The 17,200-nt window shown below is 44.6% G+C and overlaps 1 protein-coding gene across 1 annotated transcript in view; it reads left to right on the top strand.

Annotated features, from left to right (window-relative positions):
- LOC126237916 (serine proteinase stubble) overlaps window positions 1-17,200 on the top strand; it is a 771,897-nt gene that overhangs the window by 735,244 nt on the left and 19,453 nt on the right. Inside the window, exon 8 of the mRNA XM_049947754.1 lies at window positions 5,193-5,490. Within this exon, the coding sequence (XP_049803711.1) occupies window positions 5,193-5,490 (298 nt within the window). The remainder of the gene's footprint in view (window positions 1-5,192; window positions 5,491-17,200) is intronic.

The raw sequence follows: 17,200 nt of genomic DNA, 5'->3' as shown, positions 1-17,200 counted from the left end.
TTTGTTGGTATACAAAAAACGCCTTCCGCGCGATAATGGGTATTGGTCTGCTGCGAAATAGATAGGTGGCACCAAAGAGGTATAATACCATAGAGAGGCAACACTGCGACCAGAGTAAAGCAAACTGAGTAGCCCTCCACCATATTTTCTGAAGTCAAATGAAAGGGACGTGATGTAGGGTAGAGGTGGATAATGTGTCAAATAACTACAAAATAACGTCCACCTTTCAATGATTAGCAGTTACAGCCAGAAGCTAAAATACCCCTGAATATGGCGGACGAGCACTTGGTATATATCGTCTTTCAACAATTACTGTAACACTTACATGCAGATACTTCGGTCCCAGACGATCTGTTGCGTAACATTCAGAATAAGAAGGCATAATCTCGAAAATTCATTTTAGGGTCAGTCTTTGTGTGGTTTAATACGCTCTTCACTAAACGTAAGACACATTCAACACAGAAAAATTCCTAAATCAGTTGAAGGTATGTGTAACCTACAAATTCCGGAGAACTGAGTTGAGGCAAAAGAGTTCTAGAAAAAGTATGCTTTTATCTAAACTGAGTGCAGCATATGGTTAAATTTGTATCTGAATGTGGAAAAAGCGCAATAAACTGTGCACCGTGTTGCTCAAATAAGTAAGCTCAGACTCATGAATCAGGTACATTACTACTTAATCCACCCGCCTAATCGAATATACAACGAAATTGTTGGATGATTGTAAGCTTGTGAAATTAATACTTAAGACACTGCCTAGCTAAACTAGCTCCCGTATTATTCTATCTTCTGATCCTTATATTAATCCAAAAGTTTCAAAATAACAACACATGTATAAAAGCATACCAATATTATTTCATAGAGTAATTTGGATTTTTTACTTTGCATACAAATGGTTTCTGTGGTATTTTGAAGCTATAATTTAAAACAAGTAATTATTTGTTCATAGGATATTATGGCCTACCTGTCTGTAATGCGTATTTTTTATGTGAAACCTTTCATCACATACAATTCCTAGAATGCAACAAAATTGGAGTAATTCCTATTGCAACTGTCAAAAAATGAATCACTTACTTCATAATAGCCATAGAAAAAAGACATAATTCAACATACCTCACATCCAGCAACTAACTTTTCCATCTCAACAAGAAATTTTGGCCTTGTGCTCCTCACGTTTCGAAAATGTTATAAAGTACAGTGCCAGTCTCTTTCAAGCTTCATCATCACAAAATTCTCGGAATATGATATAGCTTAAGGTACATGCCATGGAGAACTTGGCTGAAACAAGCTTCATTACACAATTAAACAAATACATCAATGTACACTAAATATGAGTACAGTACAGTTACTGATGGCACATTTTAACTTGGCCCCTGAGCGAAGGGCGCTGGAAGTGAAGTTCCGGAACCTGTACAGAAAATTGGAATAGAGATCAACGTAAACATCTTTTCCACCCTTCTTATTGCTCATAAAAACCTCACATTGCCTGTTGTACCGCCATACAGCGAGACCTTCAGAGGTGGTCCAGATTGCTCTACACACCGGTACCTTTAATACCCAGTAGCACGTCATCTTGCATTGATGCACGCCTGTATTCGTCGTGGTATACTATCCATAAGTTCATCAAGGCACTATTGGTCCAGGTTGTCCCACTCCTCAACGGCGTTTCGGCATCGATCCCTCAGAGTGGTTGGTGCGTCACGTCGTCCATAAACAGCCCTTTTCAATCTATCCCAGGCATATTCGATAGGGTGTCTGGAGAACATGCTGGCTACTCTAGTCGAGTGATGTCGTTATCCTGGAGGAAGTCATTCACAAGATGTGCACGATGTGGGTGCGAATTGTCGTCCATGAAGACGAATGTCTCACAGATACGCTGTCGATATGGTTGTACTATCGGTCGGAGGATGTCATTCACGTATCGCACAGCTGTTATGGCGCCTTCCATGACCACCAGGGGCGTAAAACGGCCCCACATAATGCCACCCCAAAACAGCAGGGAACCTTCACCTTCTGCACTCGCTGTACAGTGTGTCTAAGGCGTTCAGCCTGACCGGGTTGCCTCCAAACACGTCTCCGACGATTGTCTGGTTGAAGGCCTATGCGACACTCATCGGTGAAGAGAGTGTGATGCCAATCCTGGGCGGTCCATTCGGCATGTTGTTGGGCCCATCTGTACAGCGCTTCATGATGTCGTGGTTGCAAAGATGGACCTCGCCATGGACGTCGGGAGTGAAGTTGCGCATCATGCAGCCTATTACGCACATTTTGAGTCGTAACACGACGTCCTGTGGCTGCACAAAAAGCATTATTCAACATGGTGGCGTTCCTGTCAGGATTCCTCCGAGCCATAATCCGTAGGTAGCGGTCATCCATTGCAGTAGTACCCCTTGAGCGACCTGAGCGAGGCATGTTATCGACACTTCCTGTCTCTCTGTATCTCCTCCACGTCCGAACAACATCGCTTGGTTCACTCCGAGACGGCTGGACACTTCCCTTGTTGAGAGCTCGTCCTGGTGCGTCAGGAAAGCCACTGCGTCGGCTGCTGCTGTGCAGAAACAATATGCCTCAGGTTGCAATGAGCACGAGATCGTCATCTCTGATGCGATGAGCGGAAAACGTGGCATTTTCAACAGAGTTCCACTTCACTCTGTCTTACTGCGTTCGACACACATCACTATCTTTCAACCTGCATTTTTAAGTGATATAGTGAATAAGCGCCAAATTTCAGACATCATTGGATACAATCATATGATCTCGAGTCTCATGTTCTGGGGAAAATCTAAACGATGATTGCTACATTATGGGCTTACAGGGCCCAACGTACTGCCGTCCCATTCAGGCAACTCCACAAGTCATATTTCAGTAAGACAATGCCATACCACATATGGCGAAGTGTTTTCAAGTCTTCCGTAGCAGGTGCCACAGGTGCTCCTGCCTGACGTGTCTCCCTTGAAACATCTTTGGGATACAGTTAATCAACAATTTACTCATCTCAATCCTCCAGCAGCCACTGTTGATGCTTAGTGGACTCCCGTGCAAACGGTGAGAAAGACAGTTCTCCATGATCTTTGCTACGATGAAACATGTTCACACTGCAGCCAGTGAGAGCTGATTTCTCGAAGACATAATCACATATAGCTCTGTAATGTACGGAAGCTATGGTATAGAGTTCATTTCAGTCACATATATCCTTACTGATGTTGCAATTTCGACAAACGTTAATATACGAGGGTCGGTGGGGGCATGGGGTGGAGGGGGTGAACGTCCTGCCATTATGCAGATAGAAACGTCGGTGTTTCTGTATTACACTTACACTGATGAGTCAATACGATATCACCACAAGCTTTATGGCGGTTTGGTCCGTCTTTGGAACACAATACAGCAGCGATTCTGCGTGTCATGGATTCTAGAAGTTTTCACTAGGTTCCTGGAGGCCTGTGGCCCAGATACCTGCACAGACAGTAATGTAAGTTCACTATGAAGCTGCTCAAAACACTGTAGAACGATTCTGCTCTTGTGAGGTCGACAGTTACCCTGCTCAAAGATGTCATCGGCAACAGGGAAGACATCTAGCATGGAGGGATACAGATGATCGACAGTAAGGATCACATGCCCACAGCTGTTATGGTGCCTTCAGTTACTACCATAGATCCCACTAACGTCCAGATGAATGTGCCCCACAGTATAATATTGCCCCCATCGGCCTATGTTTGTGGCATGTTCCGTTTGTGAGCAGTTGTTCACCTGGATGATGTATCCAGGCACGCCCATCCATCTGGTGTAATAATAAACGTGATTCATCCGACCTGGTGATACGTTTCATTGATCAACGGTCCAATATCTATGATTCTGTACTCACTGATTATGTCATTGGGTCAACACGGCATCGCATAGGAGTCTTCAGTTGCGAAGCATCGGGCGGGATGGCGCAGTGGTTAGCAGACTAGATCCGCATTCCAGAGGACGACGGTTCAAACCCGCGTCTGGCAATCCTGATTCAGGTTTTCCGTGATTTCCCTAAATCGCTGAAGGCAGAAGCCAAGATACTGCATTCGAAAGGCCACCGCCAATTTCTTCACCTTCCTCTAAATCGAGCTTGTGCTCCGTCGTTAATAACCTCGTTGTCAACGGAACGTTAAACACTAATCTCGTCCTCCTCCTCCTGCCGCAGAGCATTGTGTTCAACAATGTGTGGTGATGTGCACAGATTCCGTGCAGTATCACGAGAATTGTCCATCCCACAGTCAACAGCACGGAAAGTCTTGTGGTCAGTTTTTCACTGGTCTGCTTAATGCAACCTCTCATAAACGTATTATCTCCAAATATTTCCCACATGCATGGCCCGTAAGATCATCTGATTTGAATCCATGTGACTATTGGCTTTGGGGACATCTAAACGAATGGGTTTACCAGGTACATGTTCGGCCTCTACCTGATCTGAAGGCCAGTATACAGGAACACGTTGCTCAGGTTCCGCCGCAACTGCTCTGGGTAACTGCTAAGAACGTCGTTTCATGGATGCAGCATCCCGTCGACGTCTGGAGTGCTCATATAGAACAAATTGTATAAGCGGTGGTTAATAATAACATCAATACTGTGCCTTTCTCTCTTGTTTGATCTTTTCTGCCCACGATCCGTTCCTAATCCAGTACATATGGAAACATTTCTGTACCCTTTCTTGCATTCACAGCGCCAGATTTGCACCTGGTGGCCAAAACTGAAACTATTTTTTCCAGTGTAAATCGGGCCCGGGTTAACACATTAGCATATCTACCAAGTTTCGCTGCCACACGTAATTGCAGCCCACACTGAACCTCTACGAGTAGCTGCACTTAAACTATAATCAGCCAGTAGTAAGGCCTGTGCGCTTATAAGTGATACAGAGCGGGCAGCTGTCGTCCAGAATGTTCCACATGGTCGCCTGGCCTACTCCATGATGGTGGCCACGTGCCTAGTACTGATACGGCACTCATTTTCAAAAGTCTTATCTCTACCATCAAGTCGGTGTACCTCCCTTGTATCGCATTTCTGGCCATAAGTCCATTATAAACTTTCTTGCTCCTCATCCTCTCAGAAATCGTTCCCTGCAGTTTGTCCTTATTCAGCAAACTCACGATGAATATCACTCTGAGTGCCGTAGCAGGCGGGCCGTACATTGTCGAATGAGACCGTGTGCTCTTGTGTGCGCACAGCCTGCTGACGTCGCAGATCCGCGTGCGCGTGGGCGAGTACGACTTCTCGAGCGTGCAGGAGCCACTGCCGTTCGTGGAGCGCGGCGTGGCGCGCAAGGTGGTGCACCCGCGCTACAACTTCTTCACGTACGAGCACGACCTGGCGCTCGTGCAGCTGGAGCGGGCGCTCGAGTTCGCGCCGCACATCGCGCCCATCTGCCTGCCCGCCACCGACGACCTGCTCGTCGGCGAGAACGCCACCGTCACCGGCTGGGGCCGCCTCAGCGAGGGCGGCACGCTGCCCTCCGTCCTCCAGGAGGTACGCCGCCTGCGCTTGCCGCCTAATATTGCGCACTGTACGCTAGTGTAAAGAAATAAAAATGCCATATCTATGTCCTCATATTCGCTACGCCACCGTACAGTGTATGGCAGGTAATCTCTACCATTCACTTCTCACAAGGGAACCTCCCCATCGCACCCCCCCCCCCCCCCTCAGATTTACACTACTGGCCATTAAAATTGCTACACCACGAATATGACGTGATACAGACGCGTTGGTCGAGATCCAATGACTGTTAGCAGAATATGGAATCGGTGGGTTCAGGAGGGTAATACGGAACGCCGTGCTCGATCCCAACGGCCTCGTATCACTAGCAGTCGAGATGACAGGCATGTTATCCGCATGGCTGTAACGGATCGTGCAGCCACGTCTCGATCCCTGAGTCAAAGGATGGGGACGTTTGCAAGACAACAACCATCTGCACGATCAGTTCGACGACGTTTGCAGCACCATGGACTATCAGCTCGGAGACCAAGGCTGCGGTTACCCTTGACGCTGCATCACAGACAGGAGCGCCTGCGACGGTGTACTCAACGACGAACCTGGGTGCACGAATGGCAAAACGTCATTTTTTTGGATGAATACAGGTTCTGTTTACAGCATTATGATGGTCGCATCCCTGTTTGGCGACATCGCGGTGAACGCACATTGGAAGCGTGTATTCGTCATCGCCATACTGGCGTATCACCCGGCGAGATGGTATGGGGTACCATTGGTTACACGTCTAGGTCATCTCTTGTTCGCATTGGTGTCACTTTGAACAGTGGACGTTACATTTCAGATGTGTTACGAGCCGTGGCTCTACCCTTCATTCTATCCCTGATAAAGCCTACATTTCAGCAGGTTAATGCACGACCGCATGTTGCAGGTCCTGTACGGGCCTTTCTGGATACAGAAAATGTTCGATTGCTGCCCTGGCCAGCACATTCTCCAGATCTCTCACCAATTGAAAACGTCTGTTCAATGGTGGCCGAGTAACTGGCTCGTCACAATACGCCAGAAAAATTAGAAAACTGTAGCGAAATGCAGGAAGATCTGCAGCGGATAGGCACTTGGTGCAGGGAGTGGCAACTGACCCTTAACACAGACAAATGTAATGTATTGCGAATACATAGAAAGAAGGATCCTTTATTGTATGATTATATGATAGCGGAACAAACACTGGTAGCAGTTACTTCTGTAAAATATCTGGGAGTATGCGTGCGGAACGATTTGAAGTGGAATGATCATATACAATTAATTGTTGGTAAGGCGGGTGCCAGGTTGAGATTCATTGGGAGAGTCCTTAGGAAATGTAGTCCATCAACAAAGGAGGTGGCTTACAAAACACTCGTTCGACCTATACTTGAGTATTGCTCGTCAGTGTGGGATCCGTACCAGATCGGGTTGACGGAGGAGATAGAGAAGATCCAAAGAAGAGCGGCGCGTTTCGTCACAGGGTTATTTGGTAACCGTGATAGCGTTACGGAGATGTTTAGCAAACTCAAGTGGCAGACTCTGCAAGAGAGGCGCTCTGCATCGCGGTGTAGCTTGCTCGCCAGGTTTCGAGAGGGTGCGTTTCTGGATGAGGTATCGAATATATTGCTTCCCCCTACTTATACCTCCCGAGGAGATCACGAATGTAAAATTAGAGAGACTCGAGCGCGCACGGAGGCTTTCAGACAGTCGTTCTTCCCGCGAACCATACGCAACTGGAACAGAAAAGTTAGGTAATGACAGTGGCACTTAAAGTGCCCTCCACCACGCACCATTGGGTGGTTGGCGGAGTATGAATGTAGATGTAGATTTAGATGAACTGTGTTATCGTGTTGAAGCTGCATGGGCAACTGTACCTGTACTCGCCATCCAAGCTCTGTTTGACTCACTGCCCTGGCGTATCAAGGCCGTTATTACGGCCAGAGGTGGTTGTTCTGTGTACTGATTTCTCAGGATCTATGCACCGAAATTGCGTGAAAATGTAATCACATGTCAGTTCTAGCATAATATATTTGTTCAATCAATACCCGTTTATCATCTGCATTTCTTCTTGGTGTAGCAATTTTAACGGCCAGTAGTGTAGTTATAAGTTGGCACAGTGGATAGGCCTTGAAAAAGTGAACACAGATCAATCGAGAAAACAAGAAGAAGTTGTGTGGAACTATGAAAAAAATAAGCAAAATATACAAACTGAGTAGTCAGTGCGCAAGATAGGCAACATCAAGGATAGTCTGAGCTCAGGATCGCCGTGGTCCCGTGGTTAGCGTGAGCAGCTGCGGAACGAGAGAATATGTGGTTCGAGTCTTTCCTCGAGTGAAAAGTTTACTTTCTTTATTTTCGCAATGTTATGATCTGTCCGTTCGTTCATTGACGTCTCTGTTCACTGTAATAAGTTTAGTGTCTGTGTTTTGCGACCGCACCGCAAAACCGTGCGATTAGTAGACGAAAGGACGTGCCTCTCCAATGGGAACCGAAAACATCTGATCGCAAGTCAGGTCAACCGATTCCTCCACAGGAAAACACGTCTGATATATTCTATACGACACTGGTGACAGCATGTGCGTCACTTGACAGGAATATGTTGTCGACCCACCTAACTTGTACACTTGGCGAATGGGTAAAAAGATTCTTCTACCTTGCCCGATTTAGGTTTTCTTGTAGATGTGATAATCACTCCCAAAAAAGTGATGAAAACATAAGAGTTTGTCACATAAACTGCAACAAATGAATGCAACAGTTTCACAGTCGAACAGTTTTCCCTGTGCTCTGTCAAAACATACGTTTTTACCTCGCATCGGACGGACGGACGGACAGATAATAATTGTCTGAAAATAAAAAATTAAACTTTTCACTCGAGGGAAGACTTGAACCAAGGAGCTCTCATTCCACAGCTGCTCACGCTAACCACGGGACCACGGCGCTCCTGAGCTCACAATAGATGTTGCATATCTTGCGCATGGACTACTCAGTTTGAAAATTTGGTTATTTTTTCATAGCTCCACACAACTTTTTCCTGTTTTCTCGATTGATCTGTGTTCAGTTTTTCAAGGCCTATCCACTGTGCCAACTTAAAACTAAATCTGAGCGGGTGCGATGGGGAGGTTCCCTTGTCAGTGGTTCACAGAATACGTATGAAGATGTGGAACTGTTCAAAGACAGTTTTCACTACCTTCAACTCTTGCATAGTTTTGTTTGAGTGCGTGTGTGTGTGTGTGTGTGAGAGAGAGAGAGAGAGAGAGAGAGAGAGAGAGAGAGAGAGAGGGAGAGGGAGTGTGAGAGAGAGAGAAACAAACATCGAAAACTTGCACCCCTTTTACACTGTCAGAGAAAGAATAATTAGTGCACCCTTTTAGTGGTTTCCTACTCACTCGGGATTTATGTTGCAACAGTGCATGTGGAGTACATGAAATGACTGTATATACAGATCAGTAGCACAAGCAGTTCTGAGGTACCGGGTATCGACCCATGCTGAAACATCCGTATTCGTATGGGGTGTAGCCTCCACAGGCGGCAATGCAGGCACTGACTCTGGCATCCAATCGACTTTACAGATAGTGAATAATGTCCAGGGATACGTTATGCCACGCCTCTTCGTCCTGTTCATCTAGTTCTGTAAGAATTATCGGCTGACGAATTGTCCAAGTCGCTTCTCGTCCCCTCGTATCCCACACGGGCTCGACTGGAGACAAGTCTGGGGATTGTGCTGGCCAGGGAAGTTGCTGGACGGTTTGCAGAGCACACTGAGTTTCATGAACAGTGTGTGGCCGGGCATCATCCTGCTGGAACAACCCGTCACCTTCCTGTTGCAAGAACAGCAAAAGAACAGGTCTAGTAACATTCTGCACGTAGCGAGCGCTGGTTAGCGTCTCCTCCAGAAACATCATAGCTGAACGAGAGTTGTAGCTTATCGCACCCGAGGCCATTAGGCCTGGTCTGGGACCAGTGTGTCTTGGAGCACTCACCAGAGAGCACTCACCAGGTCTACATAGTACATGCATTACTAAAGACCACAGTGTGTCATTCCAGCTAATCCTCTGACAACACCAATCGAGCCATGCACATCAAAGCTCTGGCTCCAGTGGACGATGGTCTAGACGAGTGCTTGTAGGTCCACTGCTAACAACTGGTTCACAACAGTTCATGTTGAAAATTTGGGCTCATAATCCCCCTCATCTGTACTGTAGCAGCTGTATGATCTGCCACTGCTTCCCTTACAATACAACGATCCTGGCGGGCATCTGTTCTGCGTGGATGTCCAGAACCTCGTCTACTAGTGTGAGAATGTTCACGTGAACACTGATGCCAGCATCGCTGCTCAGGACGCAGCACGTGCAACTTGCGTGGCAATTCTCCGAAAGGACCGCCCCACCACTCGGAACGCTGCTATTTGACCGCTTCCAAACCGGCTCAGTTGGCTGTAGGAAGCACGAGTGCGTCTCCGTGACATGGTTGCCTGCTTGGTTCACACGTTTGCACCACACTGAGCGCTCCGGCTGTAGGCATTCCCTATTAAGGTGTAGATATTGATGGTATTGTGGTAGCTGTGCCACTACGCTAACTGTTGGTGCACGACATTGAAGCCATTGTCAGTACATGTACTATCCCCTAGGAGGCGTTTGCCGTCATCTGATGAAAATCGACGTCGTCTTTCCAGGCATATTAATTTTTTTTTCCGGCAGTGTATTTCGCTAACTGTTGAAACACCAGAGGAATACTTTTGGGAGATACACCCAGTGCATACACAATGTCCCATTTTTATTATTGGATACAGAGATATAGCTGATTACATACGTAAGTTTTTATTTCGCATGAGTTTATTTATCGACCGTCATTATGTTTTGAAGTCCAAGTTGCGAAGTTGCACTTGAGCTTACATTAGTGAAATTGAAAACTGTTATTGTGATTGGGATTGTTCGCCAATTCTGCTGTACCGATTGGGCATTCTGCATTTACTTACAAACTCTGAGTATACCAGTGTGGTGTTTGTGTACGGTTTTGCAATGGAAAGGATGCTGGTGCTTGTAGAGAATACAGAAGCGATTTTCTATGTGCAAGGTACCAGATTCTAGAGTGTTTATACACGTTTTCACAAATTTGTTACTTGTAGAGAATACAGTATATAATTCCCTAACCGCAGATTCAAGGATGTTACGTATTTTCACTAAACTGCTTGAGATTGGTACAGTGACCAGCAGTCTAATTTAATTTCAACGTGAAAATGGACAATGTATGGTTTAGTGTGTGTGTTGGGGTTTATGGGCGCTCAACATCGAGGTCATCAGCGCCAATGTATGGTTTAGGTAGATGACATTATTCAGTTGGTAGAACATGCCTTTTAACAAGCACGTGCACAATTTCTTCACGTATCGATGTTCCGCATGTAAGAATATAGCGGACATTACGTATGCACCGCCTGTATCCTTACCACTTAGAGCGGACTGAACACCTTCGAGATGAAGACGAAATCATAGAACTGGCTAGTTGTAAATCCGCTAGTAATTCCGTTAATAAAGTTTACTGATGAAGCCATTTTCCCTAGGGACGGAATCAATAACCCCTGTAAATAACATCGGTCGTCCAACGAAAACCTACACCCCTTTGTGGTGACACATTTTCAAGAACGGTTCTCTGTCAGTTTCTCGTGTGATATGAAACACAATTGGTTGACTGACTCTGTTCTGTTGCAGTATCGCCGTATAGTGACCCATTATCTAGACTTTCTTAAAAATGAGCTCCCAGTATTATTGAAAGACGTCTCTTTAGCCACAATGATAGATAAGATCTTCCAGTACGAGTCCTGCCACATTCTAGTTGTCAGGTGACACATCATCTAAACCTAGTTTTATGGCTGCCCGGGCGTGGCAGCCATAATTTGGATATGGAGTAGGACGTGACCAGGTTGTGACTAAAATCTGGTGGCAGGAAAACGATTAGTGACAAATAAGCGCCAGCTAGTATAGAACAGTTACTTAGCGTTACTGGCAGCGAAGAGTGTGCCGTAGATACAGTTCCAATTAGTGTCCAAAGAATATTCCTGATTCGTAGCCTAAGTCGTTATAGAATACTGAATCACACAGCGAGCTAGCTACCCAGACAACGAACGACGGCACTGACGACTGCAACGAGCTGTCTGCAAGACTCACTGACTCGGGGCCAGCGCTCCTGTTATATCGTGTAGCCAGAGGTCCCCAGCTCAGCAATGGCGCGACGTCTTCGGTCGGCGGCAACGCCATGCGCCGCCGGCGGTCGCGACGGGAAACTGAGGCAAGCGATGCGATGGCAAGGGCGCGCGCGCTATTCGTTTGGCTCCGCGGATACAAAACCTTATGTTTGCCAGAAGACGAATCGACAGAAATGGTCACATTTCCTAGGCACCAAGGTCCCCTGACGTTACCCCTTTTGTTTTTTGCTCTTGGGAATGGCTGAAAGGTGAAGTCTACAAAGAGAAGGTAGACACAAGAGACGCACTGGTCGTTCGAATTTTGAAAACTGCTGCAGTCATGAAAGAATTCCAAGACAACATCAGAGGAGCTATATGGCATGTAGTTTTATCACGAGAATTCGAAAGTGCAATGAACACAGAGCTAGAATTCATGAAAATCAACTTTAAACTTAATCATTTGCCTTTGCTGTGAGTATTTGTCTGGGTTGCATTCTAATCGCTGTATCTCAGTAATCAATACAAATTGCACGTACAGGGTGGTCCATTGATAGTGACCGGGCCAAATATCTCACGAAATAAGCATCAAACGAAAAAAATACAAAGAACGAAACTCGTCTAGCTTGAAGGGGGAAACCAGATGGCGCTATGGGCTATGGTTGGCCCGCTAGATGGCGCTGCCATAGGTCAAACGGATATCAACTGCGTTTTTTTTTAAATAGGAACCCCCATTTTTATTGCATATTCGTGTAGTACGTAAAGAAATATGAATGTTTTAGTTGGATCACTTTTTTCGCTTTGTGATAGATGGCGCTGTAAAGTCACAAACGTATAAGTACGTGGTATCAAGTAACATTCCGCCAGTGCGGACGGTATTTGCTTCGTGATACATTACCCCTGTTAAAATGAACCGTTTACCAATTGCGGAAAAGGTCGATATCGTGTTGATGTATGGCTATTGGGATCAAAATGCCCAACGGGCGTGTGCTGTGTATGCTGCTCTGTATCCTGGACGACATCAACCAAGTGTCCGGACCTTTCGCCGAATAGTTACGTTATTTAAGGAAACAGGAAGTGTTCAGCCACATGTATAACGTCAGCCATGACCTGCAACAAATGATGATTCCCAGGTAGGTGTTTTTGCTGCTGTCGCGGCTAATCCGCACATCAGTAGCAGACAAATTGCGCGATAATCGGGAATCTCAGAAATGTCGGTGTTGAGAATGCTACATCAACATCGATTGCACCCGTACCATATTTCTATGCACCAGGAATTGCATGGCGACGACTTTGAACGTCGTGTACAGGTCTGCCACTGGGAACAAGAGAAATTACGGGACAATGACAGATTTTTTGCACGCGTTCTATTTAGCGACGAAGCGTCACTCACCAACAGCGATAACGTAAACCGGCAAAATATGCACTACTGGGCAACGGAAAATCCACGATGGCTGCGACAAGTGGAACATCAGCGACCTTGGCATGTTAATGTATGGTGCGGCATTATGGGAGGAAGGATAATTGGCCCCCATATGATCGATGGCAATCTAAATGGTGAAATGTATGCTGATTTCCTACGTAATGTTCTACCGATGTTACTACAAGATGTTTCATTGCATGACAGAATGGCGTTGTACTTCCAACATGACGGATGTCCGGCACGTAGCTCGCGTGCGGTTGAAGCGGTACTGAAGAGCATATTTCATGACAGGTGGATTGGTCGTCGAAGCATCATACCATGGCCCGCACGTTCAGCGGATCTGACGTACCCGGATGTCTTTTTGTGGGGAAAGTTGAGGGATATTTGCTGTCGTGATCCACCGACAACGCCTGACAACATGCGTCAGCGCATTGGCAATGCATGTGCGAACATCGCGGAAGGCGAACTACTCGCTGTTGGGAGGAATGTCGTTACACGTATTGCCAAATGCATTGAGATTGACGGACATCATTTTGAGCATTTATTGCATTAATTTGGTATTTACAGGTTATCACGCTGTAACAGCATGCGTTCTCAGAAATAAAATGTTCAAACGTACCTACGTTCTGTATTTTAATTTAAAAAACCTACCTGTTACCAACTGTTCGTCTAAAATTGTGAGCCATATGTTTGTGACTATTACAGAGGCATCTGTCACAAAGCGAAAAAAGTGGTCAAACTAAAACATTCATATTTCTTTATGTACTACACGAATATGTAATAAAAATTGGGGTTCCTATTTTTAAAAAAGCAGTTGATATCCGTTTGACCTATGGCAGCGCCATCTCGCGGGCCAACCATAGCGCCATCCGGTTTTCCCCTTCAAGCTAGACAAGTTTCGTTCTTTGTAGTTTTTTCGTTTGACGCTTATTTCTTGAGATATTTGGCCCGGTCACGATCAATGGACCACCCTGTATATTATAAGGATTCGATTTACTCTATTCTACCACATCCAGAAATATTAACTAATCCTTCTGAAACACCCTGCAGACGTAATCTTCAACAGTAACGATCTCATCACTTTTCTTTGGGGTACATCAAATGCTGCTTTCGTTTCGGACAATGTCTCCCTGTTAAGAAAGATGTACTTGCACTGGTACCAAGTTCTTTTCGTTGGAAACAACATTTATATTCACTGTAGCCTATTCTGAGACGAAGAGCTTGCCACATGAAAGAAATTCGTGGTGGGCTGCATCGAACCATTTAGAAGACTGAGGAGTCCTGCCCTCCACCATCATCACAAAAAAAGGCAACGTTGTGGAACTGTGGTCTAGGCGTAGCGTCTTTGACCGTAACCAAAATGTCATGGGTCCCCGGTTATAATCCAACCATTGCTTATATTCTGAATAAAAACCATCAGCAATGGCAGTCGAAGATTCCCAGCGTAAGGAGTCACCCTCGTTCCTTTGATGGCCTTGTCAAAGATGGCAGAGGAGCGGACAGAGCTTCAGGACGACCTCTTGTCTACTGTCTTCGAGGCAGAAGACAATGGAAACATACATTAAAGCCACATAATGTTTGTCCACAGGATATGTGGCTTGTAATTAAAAACTGTCTGATAATTTCTCCATTGGAAAAAGTTTTCAGATTAATCCCTCATTCAGACCTCTGGAAGAAAAAGATTGAATCAAAAACAAAAGGATAACGCACGGTACTAAAACTTGGCGTGTCGAATGTCAGAAGTTTGAAAAAGATAGGTAAGTCAGCAAATCTGAAAAGACAAATGTAAAGGCTAAGTCTTGATAAAATGAGCGGCAGTGAAGTGATACAAAAATATATATAAGGATTTCTGGTCAGGTGAATACAGGATAATTTGAACAACAGAAGAAAATGGTATAACGGGAGTGGAGTTCGTAAAAAATAAGAAAGTAAGGCAGAAAATGAGTTATTGCAAACAGTTCAATGATAGGTTTGTTCTCATCAGAATTGGCAGCAAACCAAGGCCAACTACAATAAACCACGTATACATGTCGACGTCACAAGCAGATGATGAAGAGATGGAGAAAATATATTAAATTGGAACGATCACATAAATAATGTTCTGGGGAAGACAAAGCAAAGACTGAGTTTTATTGGCAGAACATTTGTCAGAGGAGGCAACAGGTCTACTAAAGGGACTGCTTACACTACGCTTGTCAGTCTTCTGCTTGAGTACTGCTGTGCAATATGGGACCCTTAACAGATAGAATGTAAGGAGGACGTTCGAAAAGTCCATAGAAGGGCAGCTCGTTTTCTATTATTGCGAAACAGGAGAGAGTGTCACGGATATGCTAAGCGAGTTGGGGTGGCAATCACTGAACAAAAGCGTTTTCTGTTTCGGCGAGAGTTATTCACGAAATTTCGAAATTTCAGTCACTAACTTTCACCTCTGAATGCGAAAATCCACACTAAGACACAAAAAGGCACACCACGAAAGAATTATTCTAATTGGACGGAAACCGGTACAGGTGATGTACATGTACAATCAAACAAATGATTACAGTTTCAGGAAAATTGTATGATTTATTCAAAAGAAAGAGCTTCACAAACTGAATAATTCAAGAATTGCACACGGTGAGAGTTACTGCTGCTAGTCTTTGTGCGTGCCTTGGTCAGCAAGGTCGCCGGATCTCTCTCCAATTGAGATTCGGTGTATTATGGGCACGGCCCTCCAACCAGATCTGGATTTCGACGATCTAATGCACCAATTGGATAGAATTTGGCACGATATCCCTCAGGGGGACATCCAACACCTCTGTCAATCAGTGTCAAGCCAAAGAACTGCTAGCAAAAGGACCAGATGTGGATGAAGGCATTAATGAATTGCTCAATTTCTGATACTCTTTCTTCTGAATAAATAAACCAATTTTTCTGAAATTGTAATCATTTGTTCGTCTGTACATGTATATCACATCTGTCCCATTCAGATAATTCTTTTGTGGTGCTTCGTCTTCTTTTTTTTCTTTTTTTTTTTTTTTCTTTGCGAGTCTACATAGAGAGAAATTATCAATGGAATAAAATGAGAGAAATCAGAAGACATTAAATGAGTAATTCATTAAGTGAAAGGACATGATACTCTAATAACCATGGCGGATTGGAACAGGTAGTACGGTAAGGTATAGAAGAAAAAGTTATGAGAGAATATGGACTTTCTAGGAGTAATGTGAGAAGAGAAAGTCTATTGAGCTTTCTGATAAATTTTAGCTCTTAGTGGCAAATACGGTGTTCAAAAATCACAAGAGGAGGAGGTGTACTTGGAAAAAGCCTGGAGACATGGGAAGATTCCAGTTGGATTACTTCAGAATCAGGGATTCGAAATCAGGTACTGGATTGAGTGGATATAGATTCACATTGCAATTTAGTAATGATGAAGAGTAGTCTGAAGTTTCTACATCTACAACCATACCTACTCAGCACACCGCTGTGAAGAGTATGGTAGAAGGTATGTCCCACTGTACAATTTGTCGGGGCTTATTCCCTGTTCTATTCGCATGTGGAGCTTGGGCAAAATGATTGTTTAAATTCCTCTTTGTGTGCTGTAATTACTTTGATCTTGTCCTGAGAATCCCTGTGGCAGTGATCCCCTTTTACTCTAGTGTACCAAAGATAAACACTGCAACTTCAGTATATCTCATAAAAGCAATGTGAAATGTAGAGTAAAACACATGAAGTTTAAGAGACTCATTGTAAATATCAATGTGGAAATAAGTGGGAAACTGGAGAACTGAAGACTGACAAGAGGCATTTGAAGTTCTCTAAGGCTATAGATCTGCAGTTCCAAATACGGGAACCACAGTATATAATTTGATAAGACAAATATAGGTACAAGGAATGTAATTATGAAGAAACCTTTGCTTACAGAAGAAATACTTCAATTGATCAACGAAACAATGAGGTACAAAAATGGTCAAGGAAAGGCAGGAATACAATATGATAAGTCACTTAGGAATGAAATAAATAAGAAGTGTAAGGAGAAATGCCACAATACTGGAAAGCAAATGATCATCAGAATGATTGATTAAACAACTAGAAACATCAAAACAACCATCATTAAAATTAAAAACAAGGATGTTAACATCAAAAGTGGAATGGGA

This window comes from Schistocerca nitens, chromosome 1 (genome assembly GCF_023898315.1).
Source record: "Schistocerca nitens isolate TAMUIC-IGC-003100 chromosome 1, iqSchNite1.1, whole genome shotgun sequence".
NCBI classification, from domain to species: domain Eukaryota; kingdom Metazoa; phylum Arthropoda; class Insecta; order Orthoptera; family Acrididae; genus Schistocerca; species Schistocerca nitens.
This window is presented reverse-complemented; position numbering and strand designations above follow the sequence as displayed.